The sequence below is a fragment of the Penicillium samsonianum genome, assembly GCF_028829775.1.
Source record: "Penicillium samsonianum strain IBT 33392 chromosome Unknown utg000001l_segment0_segment0, whole genome shotgun sequence".
Classification (NCBI taxonomy): Eukaryota; Fungi; Ascomycota; class Eurotiomycetes; order Eurotiales; family Aspergillaceae; genus Penicillium; species Penicillium samsonianum.
In genome coordinates, this window is record NW_026643259.1 from 232,691 (window position 1) to 246,027 (window position 13,337).

A 13,337-nucleotide genomic window follows, 5' to 3' on the forward strand; every position below is an offset into this window, starting at 1 on the left:
GATCCGGGGCGGTTATTCTTTCTCTAGAGGTTTTCCGCGAGCCAGAGTGTGATAATTTTGAGGCAATTCAATGGTGGCCGGCCAGACGAAATTTCACGCCACTTCTGCGCGATGAATTAATGAAAACACAGGGAATATATCCTTTCCAACGAGTCTATTCTATAAATCTAAAACCGAACAAAAGTCACTCATATTCCATGCTTGAACCTCCTGCTCAGCGTTACAAAATGCAGACAGTCCACCAAGGACACCTCCCCAGGTACGTGGGATGCCCAAGACTCACGGGCTGCGAGAATTGAAAGATGAAAGAAGTAATTGCCAATGATCTAGGCAGGATTCTCAATTATCCTTTGAAAGATACTGGGGCATTTAGAAAATTTATGTCGAACGAAGGATTATATTTACAACACGAATATCATCATTTGATCTTAGAACCTTCGAATCTTTGGTAACCCCGGATGGGAAAAGTTCAGTGGGTTAACCTTTCCCCATTCGTTCCAGAGTTTTGGCAAGTCAGTCCCATGGAAGCAACCTTGGGGATGATTGCCCAGGCAGGTGGCCTTGGCTGAACTTTCTTCCAGCGTTGGCTCGGATGTCACATCAATTCCATATATTTCATATATTTCACCTTAATCACCGAGATTGTACCTTCTTATCTATTCCCAACCTAGGCTTGGCACGCTTGGCAGCGCTGTTGATCTAAAATATACTTTTATGGAGTTACAAGGATGATTGAAATAGCAGATTGTTTCAGATTGCTGGAAAGTCAATACTTGGCAGATCACTCAGAAGCTGTAATATAATACAAATCAAAACATACATGGTACGTTACATTACTCTCCGTAGTTACTAAGTCCTTTTGCTCAGCTCAGCTGTGGCGGTGCGGACCATATAACCTATAACTGTAATGTAACTATTTGTTTCATTGTACAGCTGGCTGTACAGGTATTAGGTTTTCGCCAGAACAGCCAAGAAGGACGCTCATCATGCTTCAGATTTGCTGCGCTTAAAGTGTAGGGTGTTTGCCCCTTGAGTTCAACGTACCACATTTACTCTATGTAGAACGAGTGTGATTTTGCAGGCATTTGAGCCCTTAATTTATTAAGGGATCCATTATTCTCGCACAGCGAAGAATTTTCCAAGGGTGCGACAAGGAGTCTAGGTTCCAAAGGTCGGCAGAGGATCGGACTACCCAGCTGAATAGCAGTTTTTGTACAGACAAATAACAATCAAGCACAGGTAAATATTATTGACTGAAGAATTGATTTAGTTGCCATTCCAATTAGCCCGAGATCTGGTGCATCTCGGGGAACGCTTCAATTCCATCCAAGCCTGTCGCAGTAACGCCATGTGTACAGGAAAACTCCTGAAAGTGGGTCTGCTCAGGGCGGATCATGCTCTTGCTCACTGAGCATGATCGTGGTCTAGGATGTCCCAAATTCCCGACTATTCCACAGACGAGGACTAGGCGCAAAGCAGAGTTGGATGAGAAAAATTGATCACATGACGTTTGCGTCGGTTTGCAACACATCAGTTGTGTATCTAATTGTGACTAAGCACTCACCTACACCCTTTCCCGGTGTAGGTGAGCCCACACCTATTAACAAACCCATACCTGTTAACAAAAAAATCAACATTTCAATTTTAAACCTATTTTTCAGCCACCATACCATCTGGATCTACATATCTAAATAGCTCACTATTAACATCAAGATAATCTCTATCCCCTGATGCCTCTTCTTTTTCTTTGAGAGCCTGATTCGCGCGATGCCAGTAGTCTCGAATCCTTGCGTTCCCAGCCTCATGCCGAATATCCAATTTAGATTCCTTCGTACATCGCCGATACACCTTCGAATTGCCTGCAATTGATGATAATGGACTCTTAGCAGCACCTTTTACCATGCGCTTAGATTTTTTGATAGGAATTTTGTGGCTTTGCATCCTTTTTATCGTTTGTTTTGCAAGTGCTAGGTCTTGGATAGCCTGCTTACCACCACGAATTGCACGGTCTATATGCTTTTGAAGCTTTGGAAGGTCTGGTTCATCGTTCTCGAGTATCAATTGAACCTTATTCTCAACCTTTGAGAATCTTTGATCTGAATTAGGCGGCGAATTCGTTGCCGAACTGGGAAATTCACGGTCTGGTGACGGCGTATGACCATATATCTCAAGGACTGGTTCATCTTCCCAGCCAGGATCAATTTGATCACAAACAATATGTAAATCATAAGGCCAAAGACCTGTATCTCGAAATGATGATTTAATAGTCTGTGCCTTAAAGGTGTCTTTGCGAACTGTTTTGATCATTCGAAGAAAATGTCGTTTATCATCAACATCTCCACCCCATCGTACAATCTCATTGTTCTTTTTTCGGAATTTTTGTTTAAGAACTGAGAATGGCTTGCCATCAAGAGGCTGGCATCGATGTGTTAACTTTGGTATAAACCACCAAGGTATAATGTTGAAGCTTTGGCAAATATGTTCGAATTCCGGGGTTCCATGAGACCCATGATTATCCATAACCAAAATCCTAGGTCTGCCTTTAGCGACTCGCTTTTTAGTGGCATAATGGAAATCTAATAGCCATTGAATAGCAGTTTTATCATCCGTCCAGCCTTTAGCAGTTGGTTTAATAACCCTATAGTTGGTAGGATCATCATCGCCATCGAACCAATCTTCCATTTGTTCGGAACCACGCATTAAAAACCATGGATGCATAACCCAGCCATCGGCAGAGATGCATTCAATGCCGGTAATATTCTGGCCTATTCCACCGGTCGCAATAGTCTCATATTTACGGGTGGAAGCAACATTTTCCTTGGTTCCAATACCAAGCTGAAAGCCAGTCTCATCCCAGTTGTATAGTTCATGGGCCTGGATTTTATTCTTTTTAAGAAACTGGCCAAAAACCTGGTACCAATGAACTAAATCACTGTGTAATTCAGCTTCAATCCTTGCTTTTTCCATTGGTTTTTGTGTGCGTAGAGTAATATGGGGTGGTAGGCGTTGAATGAATTGATAGCCGTACATTTTGCCAACCTGCCGGTCGGAACCACAATGTTGTAAAAGACGATTCGCAGCACCCTCAATATCGATAGCAGTTGGCGGTGTATATACTGAATTAAGGTGCTCAATCCAGCGAATAAGAGAGGCCTCTTGTGAGGAATTTAGGGCCTTTTTGGTAGCTGCACGGCCTTTTCCATTTGTTCTACCGTCCTTTCGGTTTCGAAGCTTCCACTTTGAGACGCCAAAATGAGAGGCTGCGGCCTGAATACTAGTAAATTGGCCTGATTTATAGGATTCGAGGGCATTTGAGAGAAGAATCTCTTCTTTTTCGGAGGAATTCGGCATGGTTTTGATGGTAAAAAATAGGTTTAAAATTGAAATGTTGATTTTTTTGTTAACAGGTATGGGTTTGTTAATAGGTGTGGGCTCACCTACACCGGGAAAGGGTGTAGGTGAGTGCTTAGTCACAATTACAGTGCCGAGAGAAAATATCTCTTTAAAATACTTGAATCCAGATAACCTTTTGTCCAATTACCCTCTGAGGGGCTTTGTTAGTTTCTTTGACCAATCAACCTGTTGCAATTAATTGGGTGGCGACTTCATGCGATCCACGGATTTGCAATTAACTTTCCTCCACTCCACTCCGGCCACTTCGCTGGCCAGGCCCGATTATGTTTGCCCATTATCTAGTATATATGAGAGAGCATCCTGTTCGTCCCTGCTTCTCATCGGTACGCTCTCTCAGATATGCGGCCCACCGGACAATTTGTCTAGCTTTGCCTACCTCCAGCAGCGCAGCATCTCGTGAAACAGACAGTTCAAGTAACTTGCCACAGCCCCAAACGTCGCAGCTTTGCCCGCCCCTTCGCATAACGCTTCTGACTCTTCCTCCAATTAGTTTCTATGGCACAGGAGAGTGGCACAACGCTGCAAAGCTACCACTTGGGACCTCTAAGTTTGAATAGCACGCCAGTCGACCTTATCGAGTCACAACCCCCACTGCCTCCAATCCATGATGACTTCTTTCATTCCATCTCCACTGCAATTCCCAGCCTAGCACCTCTTTCCGAGGAGGCACGCGCCGCCACCACCACTGAGCACAAAATGACTTTTCGGCAGGGGTGTTATCTCTACCCCAAGGCCATTGCGTGGTCGGGGCTACTATCAATGGCGATTGTCCTGGAGGCTTATGGAACTATTTTGATCAATGGCTTTCTTTCGCTTCCGGTGTTTCGGCAGTCCTATGGTACACCGACCGGTGGACAAGATTATGAGATTTCTGCTACGTGGCAAGCTGGCCTTGTTAATGCAGCTTACGCGGGTCAGATTTTGGGTTTAATGTTTAATGGCGTTCTAACAGATAGATTTGGCCATCAGCGTGTCATGGCTGGGTGCCTGGTTGTCTTATCGCTATTTTTGCTCCTGATTGTCTTTGCATCAAATATCCAGATGCTCGTAGCAGGCTACGTCTTGTGCGGATTACCCTGGGGGTTAGTGGAATCGGTGTCTTCACGTGCAGTTGCCGCTCATTACCTTGCTAATTCTGAGCAGGGCCCTACAAACGTTGAGCATGGCATACGCGGCGGATGTCTTGCCAGTTGTCTTACGAGCTTACCTGACGTCGAACATTAACAACTGCTGGCTCCTCGGTCAACTCGTGGGAGTTGGTATGATGCGTATATTCATCAGCGACCCGTCGCAATGGTCATACCGGATTCCATTGGCTCTGCAGTGGGCAATTTTGATCCCAATTTTGATTGGGATCCTCTTTGCACCTGAAAGTCCTTGTGAGTGAAACTCTCATTATTCGGGGAGAGGTTTTTATTAAGTCTATTATAGGGTGGCTTGTACGTCATGAAAGGAATGCGCAGGCGAAAAAGGCCCTTCTTCGGCTGACTTCAGTCGGTCCCGGCAACAGTATCGACATCGACAGGATACTGGCTATGTTGCGCCACACTAACGAGGTAGAAAAATACCTCAGCGGTGGCGGAGCCTCGTATCTCAACTGCTTCAAAGGTACTAACCTCCGACGCACTGAAATTGCCTGTATGGTCTGGATCACGCAATCACTCTGTGGTGCAGCCTTGACTGGTTATGCAGTATATTTCTATGAACAGGCAGGCTTGTCTACTGCCCATGCCGTCACGGTTGGGATTGGAATGTTCGGAGCGGGAATAGTCGGAGGCATTCTCTCCTGGATTTGGCTGCGCATAATTGGCAGACGCACTATGTACCTGTTTGGTCTGATCCTTTTATTCATTGTTTTGATGATTGCAGGCGGAGTGGGTACGTTAAAGGAACGCCAGACCACTTCTTGGGTTCTCGGCTCTTTAATCGTCTTGTTCACGTTTATTTATGACACCACTATCGGCCCTGCCTGCTATGTCCTCGTGGCCGAAATACCCTCCTCTCTCCTGCGAATCAAGACTGTCGTCCTCGCTCGCGTCGCATATAGTTTGAGCAGCCTCATTGTCAATGTTGTCACAACGCGCATGCTGAGCCCAACAGCCTGGCACTGGGGGGTAAAAGTTGTTTCTTATTCGCTGGCACTACTGTCTGTTGTTTTATCTGGGCATATTTCCGTCTCCCAGAGCCGAAAGGGCTTACTTACTTAGAGCTAGATATCCTATTCAACAAGGAGGCATCGGCCCGCAAATTCCGGCAGTTCCGGGCGCACCTCGAAAGCTCTGGTTATTTCAGTATTGCTCGGATTGATCGTCCTGACAGCATTTGGGACCCTCGCTGATCAATATTTGTTTGGCGTTCGAAAAAGGAACACCAAAATGTTGGACAAACATGACTGATAACCGACCGATATATTCGAAAAATCTCATTTATAGGATGAGACCGATTCCAGTGAAAGCATGAGGCTCATCAGAATAGATGACGTTCTTCCTCTTGCCCTCCAGGTCGCACTGGTAGATGCTGCCACTAAGATCGGTCATGTAAATGTGACCGTTCCTAGTATCGAGCTTCAAGCCAAGTGCCTCGTGGAGATGCTTGGTGAGAATCTCAGGCTCCTGCGAAGAAGTCTCCGCCAGAAGGCCAAGGGCATTTGGTGCGAAATGCAATACACTATGATGATCCTTTTAAATCAGGCAGGAAGGCATGACGAGAGACCAGCGGCGACAAGGCTACACATGTGTGCGAGGGACAACAAAGAGGGGAAAGGGGCACATGATCAGGAATCCAACCAACAACCAATGAGAGGAAGGCTTGGCGCGAAACTGGTGACGCGCGCTACGCACGCCGAGGCCCTGAAACGACGAGGAACAGCAGAACAGCGGCAAATTTTTCGTCCGCTCACGTGCGCAAGGGCTTCGTTACCAATCGGGCGGCAAAAGAGAAAAGCGCTTCTGGACTAAGCACTTCACCCTTGCTCTACCCCCTTACTTGTCCGGCCCACCTGATATCAACAGGACTCCAGGAAAAACTCCACTTAAAGAATGACCAACCTGGACAAGGCAACACGATGGGAGTCTATTGACCGAAATGGATTCGAACATCTTCAGGTTCGGACGACACTCGGCGGTTTTGTCGCACAGAGCGTGGTGATCGGGGCTCTGGATGACGCAAAATACGGGATATTCTACCGAGTGGTTCTTGATGGCAACTGGGCAGACGGCAACTGATCAGAAACTGGTTCTGAGTGCAGACGGCCAAGGAAAGTGGCTCAATGCTAACGGAAAAACCTGGCTAGACTTGATGAATGCGTTGATATTGACATTTCTGCAATACCATTTACCAATACCCTCCCGATCCGTCGCTTGCAACTGAAACAAGGTGCAGGGCAAGTCCTCCGTGTTGCGTATATACCGGTTCCGGCATTGAAGCCGGTCGCGGTGGAGCAGCGGTATACATGTCTCCAGCAGAACCGATTGTATCGCTACGAGGGCTTGACTTCGGGATTTGTGGCGGAGCTTACCACAGATGAGGAAGAATTTGTCCTCGATTACCCTGGGCGCTTATCGTAAGAAACAGGAGAAGTCTAATACATACGTACACTCGGATTTGGTGCTGGCAGCGGCCAGCAAGACCTGAGAGGCTAGCGAGGGCAGAGTATAACCGCGGCTTCATAATGACTCCTAGTTCGTGAGGCCTAGCACGCGGCAGTTAAGGCAGGAACGTCTCAGGTAGTCGCTACTGCGAATACCACTTCAGTTATGATATCACTGCGACCACTTTACTTGATATCTCCTGCGGATAGCTTGTAGAAACTAGTCCAATAATGAACACACCACATAAGCTTACAAATTTGCTTCAAAACCGAGGAACCGATTGGCTCCCGGGCATGGGTCGACGTTGTGGGCCGGCCCTCCTACGGTCCCTACCTTACTTCAATCACCCCGCGCATCTTGATCATTACTGTAGTGATGAAGAATCTTTCTAATACAATATTGGTCTTTCCAATTTTCCATACATGAGCAGGTAGACTGGCGATTCTAAGCCAATTCTCTGGACTTCTCTTTTGGGCTGTAGAACTTTATCACGAGCAAACTAGAAAGCAAGTGGAGCAGAAGTCCGGGCCTGAATCCTTTCATGACGACCGCATTCTCTCACCGAGCAGGTAGTTCCATGGGTCGTCCAAACTAAGATGTCGAAATATTTTCGACCATCGATCCAATCAAATCCATGCAGACGTATTACCTTGAGCCAACAAGCATCCAGATATTTTCATTTTCTAGAGCCCCTTTGCTACCATGTAAGATGGCGCATTGGGCAAGACTTGGAAGATTTAGAAAGCAAGTCGTTATTAGTGTAAATGGTCGAGTCCGATTCCATGATAACTCGAGAGCCCGTTTATAGTTGATTGAATGGAGTTTGATAGATATTTCAATAGGCGTAGCCTGTGATGCGAGGCTGGTGCAAATCAGGATGAAGAAGCCTACATAGTTTGACGAAAACGAGCGATGTACAGAAACAAAATCAGTTACACCAATCACCAATCAACGCATATATCATCCATCGGGTGCAAAATTTGTGTGACATGGTCAGCATTAAGGTGCATGGGAGATGCATGGATAAGGCGCACTTGTGTGCTGCGAGCGAGTCTCTCTGGCAAGTTAAACCCTTTCCGCAGTAGACATAGGAGGCCCAAGGGACCTTTTCTCTACCAAGGTAAGTAGCCCGTAGTTAGCTCTCGACATACCTACATGTAGGTATACTCCGTACTTTTTACAGATCTTCTTAGGTCAGCCCCCAAAAGTGCGGGGATGTTGCTTAGCGAGGGGGGGTGGCTGAGTCTTGGCCCCTCAGCCCAACAGAATGGGTATTTGGTACATATGTTAGGTATGCTAGGAGGCTTGTTTCCCTTGAGCATTTTGCAAGCCTAACTGCCAAGAACCTTGCCCTCTTCGTATTCCCTTTTGGATGGATAGGTATGCCACCGGGCCCACGAGCTTCCAGGAATTGCGGCAACTGCCGATCTATCAAGCGACGTGTGAGTGTCCTTTGAATTAATCTTCGTTTTTTTCTTCGAGTGACAACTAGCTCAATGCTGGATTTCTCTTTCGGTAAAGTGCGACCAGCAACTTCCTCATTGTGGACAGTGCATTCGTACGCGCGAAGAATGTCCGGGGTATCGAGATGAATGGGAGCTCGTCTTCCATGACCAAACCACCCATACCATTAAGCGTTCTAAGGAAACATGGGCGAAAGCAGCCAACTTGACCAAACTGAAAAGATTGCCCCCAGCCCGCGGGCCTAGTCCCAGCACTAACGAGGTGGGCGTCAACTATTTCCTGTACCATTTCGTCATCGGTGGTCTGTCCCCCGCGCGTGGGTATCTAAACTATGTGCCGACAGTGTATAGTGCCGATGGCGAGCATCCAACTTTGGTGGCAAGCATGGCAGCTGTAGGCCTTGCAGCGATGGCGAACTCCACTCAACAGCCTGAGTTGTTCAAGCAGGCGCGCACGAAATACTGGGAAGCGATAGATAAGGTAAATACTGCGTTGGATTCACCCGTCGAGTCTGTCAAGGACAGCACCTTGATGTCAGTGATCTCACTGGGCTTGTTTGAGCGTGTTGCCAATTTTGAGACATGGTTCCGACATGTAAAAGGAGCCGCAGCGCTGGTAGTTTCGCGTGGCAAGAGCCAGTTCTCGAGCCCAGCTGCTGTTCCCATGTTCAATCAAGTGCGTGCAGACATGTCCGCTGCCTGTATCCATACACTTGAACCGTTCCCGAGGGACATGCTTGGGTTGCAGGAAGAGGCATCGAAGCAGGCCGACACCTCCAGTGGCTTCTGGCTACTAGGAGTGATGGCCACCCGGTGTGTCAATCTTCTTTCGGATGTTTCCGCCACGGCAATCAATGATGCGGTGACCTTGGCACACTTCATGGAAGAAGCTACTATGCTCCAACGTGACTTCCAATACGTTCTTGGCATCTTTAGCAAACAAGAACCGTATACAACCATTCGAGATTGCAGTGGAGACCCAGATCTCATTTACAATGCTCGATATGACCTGTACAAGACCTCCTGGGCAATAAGACTCTGGAACAACTCGCGAGTCCTCCAAGCCGTTGTCTGCGAGATTACGTGCCACCTCTTGACCAAGGCGCTCACCACGGCTCTCCCACCGGATTGCCGGACGCAAATTGAGATGACCCTTCAGGAGACGTTCCAAATTCTCATGACCCTGGGTGACGATATTCTGGCCACAGTCCCGCAGTCTTTGGGATTTGTATCATCAGAAACCGAACCTCATACCTCTACCGATTCATCCGCCAACGCAAGTGTTTCAGGTGGGCATATGATAGTTTGGTGCCTCTACACGGTAGGAAAATCTCCAGTTACAAGAAGCTGGACCCGGAAATGGATCATGAGGCGTCTTCAGGACATTGGTCAAAATGCAGGCATCCCAATGGCGCTGCAGTTTGTCGATGACATAGATGAGATAGACAAGTTAGCCAGCGACCTAAAGCTTACCAGTTGTTAATAATTTATATTGATAGAAAGCTTTCATGGCTGGAGGCAATTCATTCTCCCTTTTTCTAGCTCCTTTCCAGTCCCTCATAGCTGAAGGGCGACATCCCATTGCTGTGCTGACTGCGAGTATACTGTATATATAGGCCTAGAGAGAGATTTATATTGCTAGGACCTCAAATTGGAGCTTTGTTAAGCAAACCGGGACAAAAGCATATTCGAGACCTACGGAGCTAGCTCATTGAGGTACTAGAGATGTTTAGCCAACCAACACATTATCATGATTGGGCGGTCAAGGAGATGACGATGATAACAGCTTTCTAAAGAGCTGAAGTGTAATCTGATCCCTACCTGAATGCTCGTTTCTCGGAATAAGGAATTAGTTGTTGGCAAAGGGCCACTGACAGAAATCTAGCTGTACGACAACGTATGGACAAAAACAGATATGTATGAATCTCTAACTAACTAAAATGACAAAACCCGCGGTTTCAACAATCTGTGTGGACATCGATGACTAACTGTATTATGCACTTTTGTTATTATACCTTGTTTCCACCATGTATTCAATCTTAGTATTGGATAGCCACGTATGATGCATTAGGGCAGCATTAGCAGCCGCGTAAGCGGCACGGATAGTGTGTCGTTATACTCAAATTATCCAACTGGACGAACTCTAGAATGTATTCTGGATTTATCTAGGTGAAATTAGGCAATTCTGCTCGAATGATAATCGTCGCCGTTGACTCAACTGATAAAAATTAATCTTACTGTAGCCGGTGACTGAAATACTTTTTTTCCACCTCCGCATGTGTATGTAGACATTCATTTCTGCCAAATTACTACAGAATTAGCCTTCCGTAAACTCCAGCCCTCGGAATGTTTTCAATCCATTTGTATTTCCTCCAACTCGTTCACATATTCCAATTCCAAGCGCAACCTAGGCAACCATAGTCGCCGCCATCACAAGCAGACCTAAAGCAACGGAGATTTTAGTTGTGGGAGTAATGGTTGCTGCGCCGTTCGTCGCCGAAGCTGATGGTTTCCCACTGCTACTGGAGGGTGTGGCTGTGGATGTCGCGTTGCTTGCGTCCAGCATGGTATCAACCTGAGCCCACAATTTGCAGACAGAGAAGTCAATGGAACCAGGAGTACTTGAGTTGCCAAATATCATTCCAGGGGTCATCAGCCCCTTCGGTGTAATTTTGAACTGCGGCCAGAAGATATCTTCGGTAGTTGGCTTAGCAGTCTCCGCCATTGCTGTCCACAGAGTGATCATCTGCTTGCTGAGGTTCCAATCCAATGTTGACCCAGTGCAAGTGGTGTTTTGGGTAGGAAAATCGAAGTTCAGATTCCCGAAGACGTAGGGAATCTCAGCGGTGTGAGCGGCACCAAAGACAGTCAAGGCTGACTGAGGCATTGTGTCTAACCATACACACGTAGAATTATGGGTGAATTCATACATCCATGCTGGCACATTGTTGCGTGCGGCTCGCACTGCACTCTGGTAGCCGGGACATTTGAAGTGGGCGTCCGTTAGGACAGTTGATATAGCGTAAAGTACAGCCAGCGCGGTTGAGCCGTCAGTGGCAGATTTAAACATAGACAAAGGATAATATCTTTGAATACTTTGCACGGCGGAGCCCCAGTTTCCGCGGAGGAATATCGTATAATCAGCTGCCGTAATAGCTTCGACAGCCTTCGTAGTGTTATACTTGGCGAGAGCATCCATCATGCCTTCTCTTTGGTCTTGACGATTTACGTGGTTAGCCTTCATTTCGAAGAGAGGGAAATGTACATACTATATCCGAAGATCGTCGGGACTTGTACCCCACGAGTGGCGGGATTCTCACTGAAAACAGTGCCGTCCACGTAAGGCCAGAACCGGGGCGTATTCCTATTAGGAACACCAATATCACTCGCTCCAAGTCCCTTTTTGAGGAAGACATCGGAATCGAGTGCACTCTGTAGGTCGGCCGTCGTTTTAGACTGAAGGCATGATTTCTATAAAAGTTAATATCTATTCAGAAGACACAAAGGTTTTGCACTCACGTCACGAACACTGCACCGAAGAGTTCGTGCATATGACGCGCCAGTCTTTTGTAAGGTTGAATTTGACACGAGCGAAGGTAAAGCGATCGATTCCACGATGGCACTATTAAATAGAGACGGCGCTTGGGGAAGAGTGGCAATAGTATGTATGTCCGTTGCACCGGCTGATTGTCCAGTGAGAACCACTTTGTCCTGTATGATAAATAAATGGTTAGCACCTGGTCCACTACCTTGGTCTTTTCCACATACCGGGTCGCCACCAAAGGCAGAGATCTCCTTTTGAACCCAGTCTAGACCAAGCAGGACATCTTGAATTCCTTGGTTACCGTAGATCCCGGCACTGTTGAGTGCCATGAAACCGAGAGGCCCAAGTCGATAGTTGATAGAGACAAGAATTGAGCCTTCTTCCGCAACGTTGCAGCCATCATATAGGGAGTAGTCGATTCCGCCGCTTGTGTCTGATCCACCGTAGACCCAAACTCTAACAGGAAGCTTCGACGTTTTGATGGCGTTGGATGGGGTCCAAATGTTGAGGTAAAGACTGGAGGGACGAAATGTCAGGAGAAACACGCATTCCGGAATTCATGACTTGACTTACCAGTCTTCGGATTTCGTTCCAGATGGTACCATGTCATCTCCGAACTGAATGCAGGTAGCGGCATGGGTGGTTGCATTCAATGCCCCATTAGGGTATTTTTTTGTGTATGCCTTTGGAGGCTCAAAGCGAAGTGTTCCGATGGGAGGCTCGGCAAAGGGAATGCCCTTGTAGTAGACTGCATTCTGTCCATTGTTGCACTTTTCACCATAAAGGGTGCCAGCATCAACAGTTACCGAAGAGGAAGCTAACACTGCGGCTGGAAAGGCCGACAGCAGAGTTAGCAAAAGCAGATTCATTGCTACTGCTGTCAAAAGACTCAAATCGAGATGTTGAAACGATTGTTATGACCTGCACTGTGGGCATCTCCTTTATATAGGATCCTTGGCTGTTTCTTATTATTTTTAGCAAACAACCTGACAGCCATATCAAGCAATTCAAATGTTTTTGACTAGACTTATGTTATGGCCGCAACGCTAACTCAATTCATGCGAACAAACATGTCAGCTCATACGCGAATTGCCTTGACAGGCTTAGAAGGAACCTATTGTTATCATGATCTACAACAACTTTACCCATCTAAATACTCTCAGTACGGCTAAAAAAGTGCGCTAAGATAATATTCCCTATTCATGGAGCTAGTCCTATATAGGCAGTTGAGATGCAGCGCCAATCATGACGCTCGTCATGATCCAACCACGTTTTCTTTCTAAAGAGACGGTGTGCGAATAGACTGCTGCTATATTTCTTATTTGC

General features: G+C 46.8%; 3 protein-coding genes across 3 annotated transcripts; 2 read left to right on the plus strand and 1 right to left on the minus strand.

Moving 5' to 3' along the window:
- Nucleotides 1–3,909: 3,909 nt before the first annotated feature.
- Nucleotides 3,910–7,304, plus strand: N7471_000091 (uncharacterized protein; the record flags this gene model as incomplete). Its single annotated transcript, XM_057272812.1, has 3 exons — nt 3,910–4,496; nt 4,558–4,793; nt 4,846–7,304. 3 exons carry the CDS (start codon nt 3,910–3,912, stop codon nt 5,619–5,621), a joined length of 1,599 nt encoding a protein of 532 aa, XP_057140991.1. The 3' UTR covers nt 5,622–7,304.
- A 1,196-nt stretch (nt 7,305–8,500) lies between these two features.
- Nucleotides 8,501–9,950, plus strand: N7471_000092 (uncharacterized protein; the record flags this gene model as incomplete). Its single annotated transcript, XM_057272813.1, has 2 exons — nt 8,501–8,519; nt 8,575–9,950. 2 exons carry the CDS (start codon nt 8,501–8,503, stop codon nt 9,948–9,950), a joined length of 1,395 nt encoding a protein of 464 aa, XP_057140992.1.
- Nucleotides 9,951–10,874: 924 nt separating this feature from the next.
- N7471_000093 (uncharacterized protein) lies at nt 10,875–12,880 on the minus strand (the record flags this gene model as incomplete). Its single annotated transcript, XM_057272814.1, has 5 exons — nt 10,875–11,683; nt 11,737–11,938; nt 11,987–12,178; nt 12,236–12,527; nt 12,585–12,880. 5 exons carry the CDS (start codon nt 12,878–12,880, stop codon nt 10,875–10,877), a joined length of 1,791 nt encoding a protein of 596 aa, XP_057140993.1.
- Nucleotides 12,881–13,337: the final 457 nt, after the last annotated feature.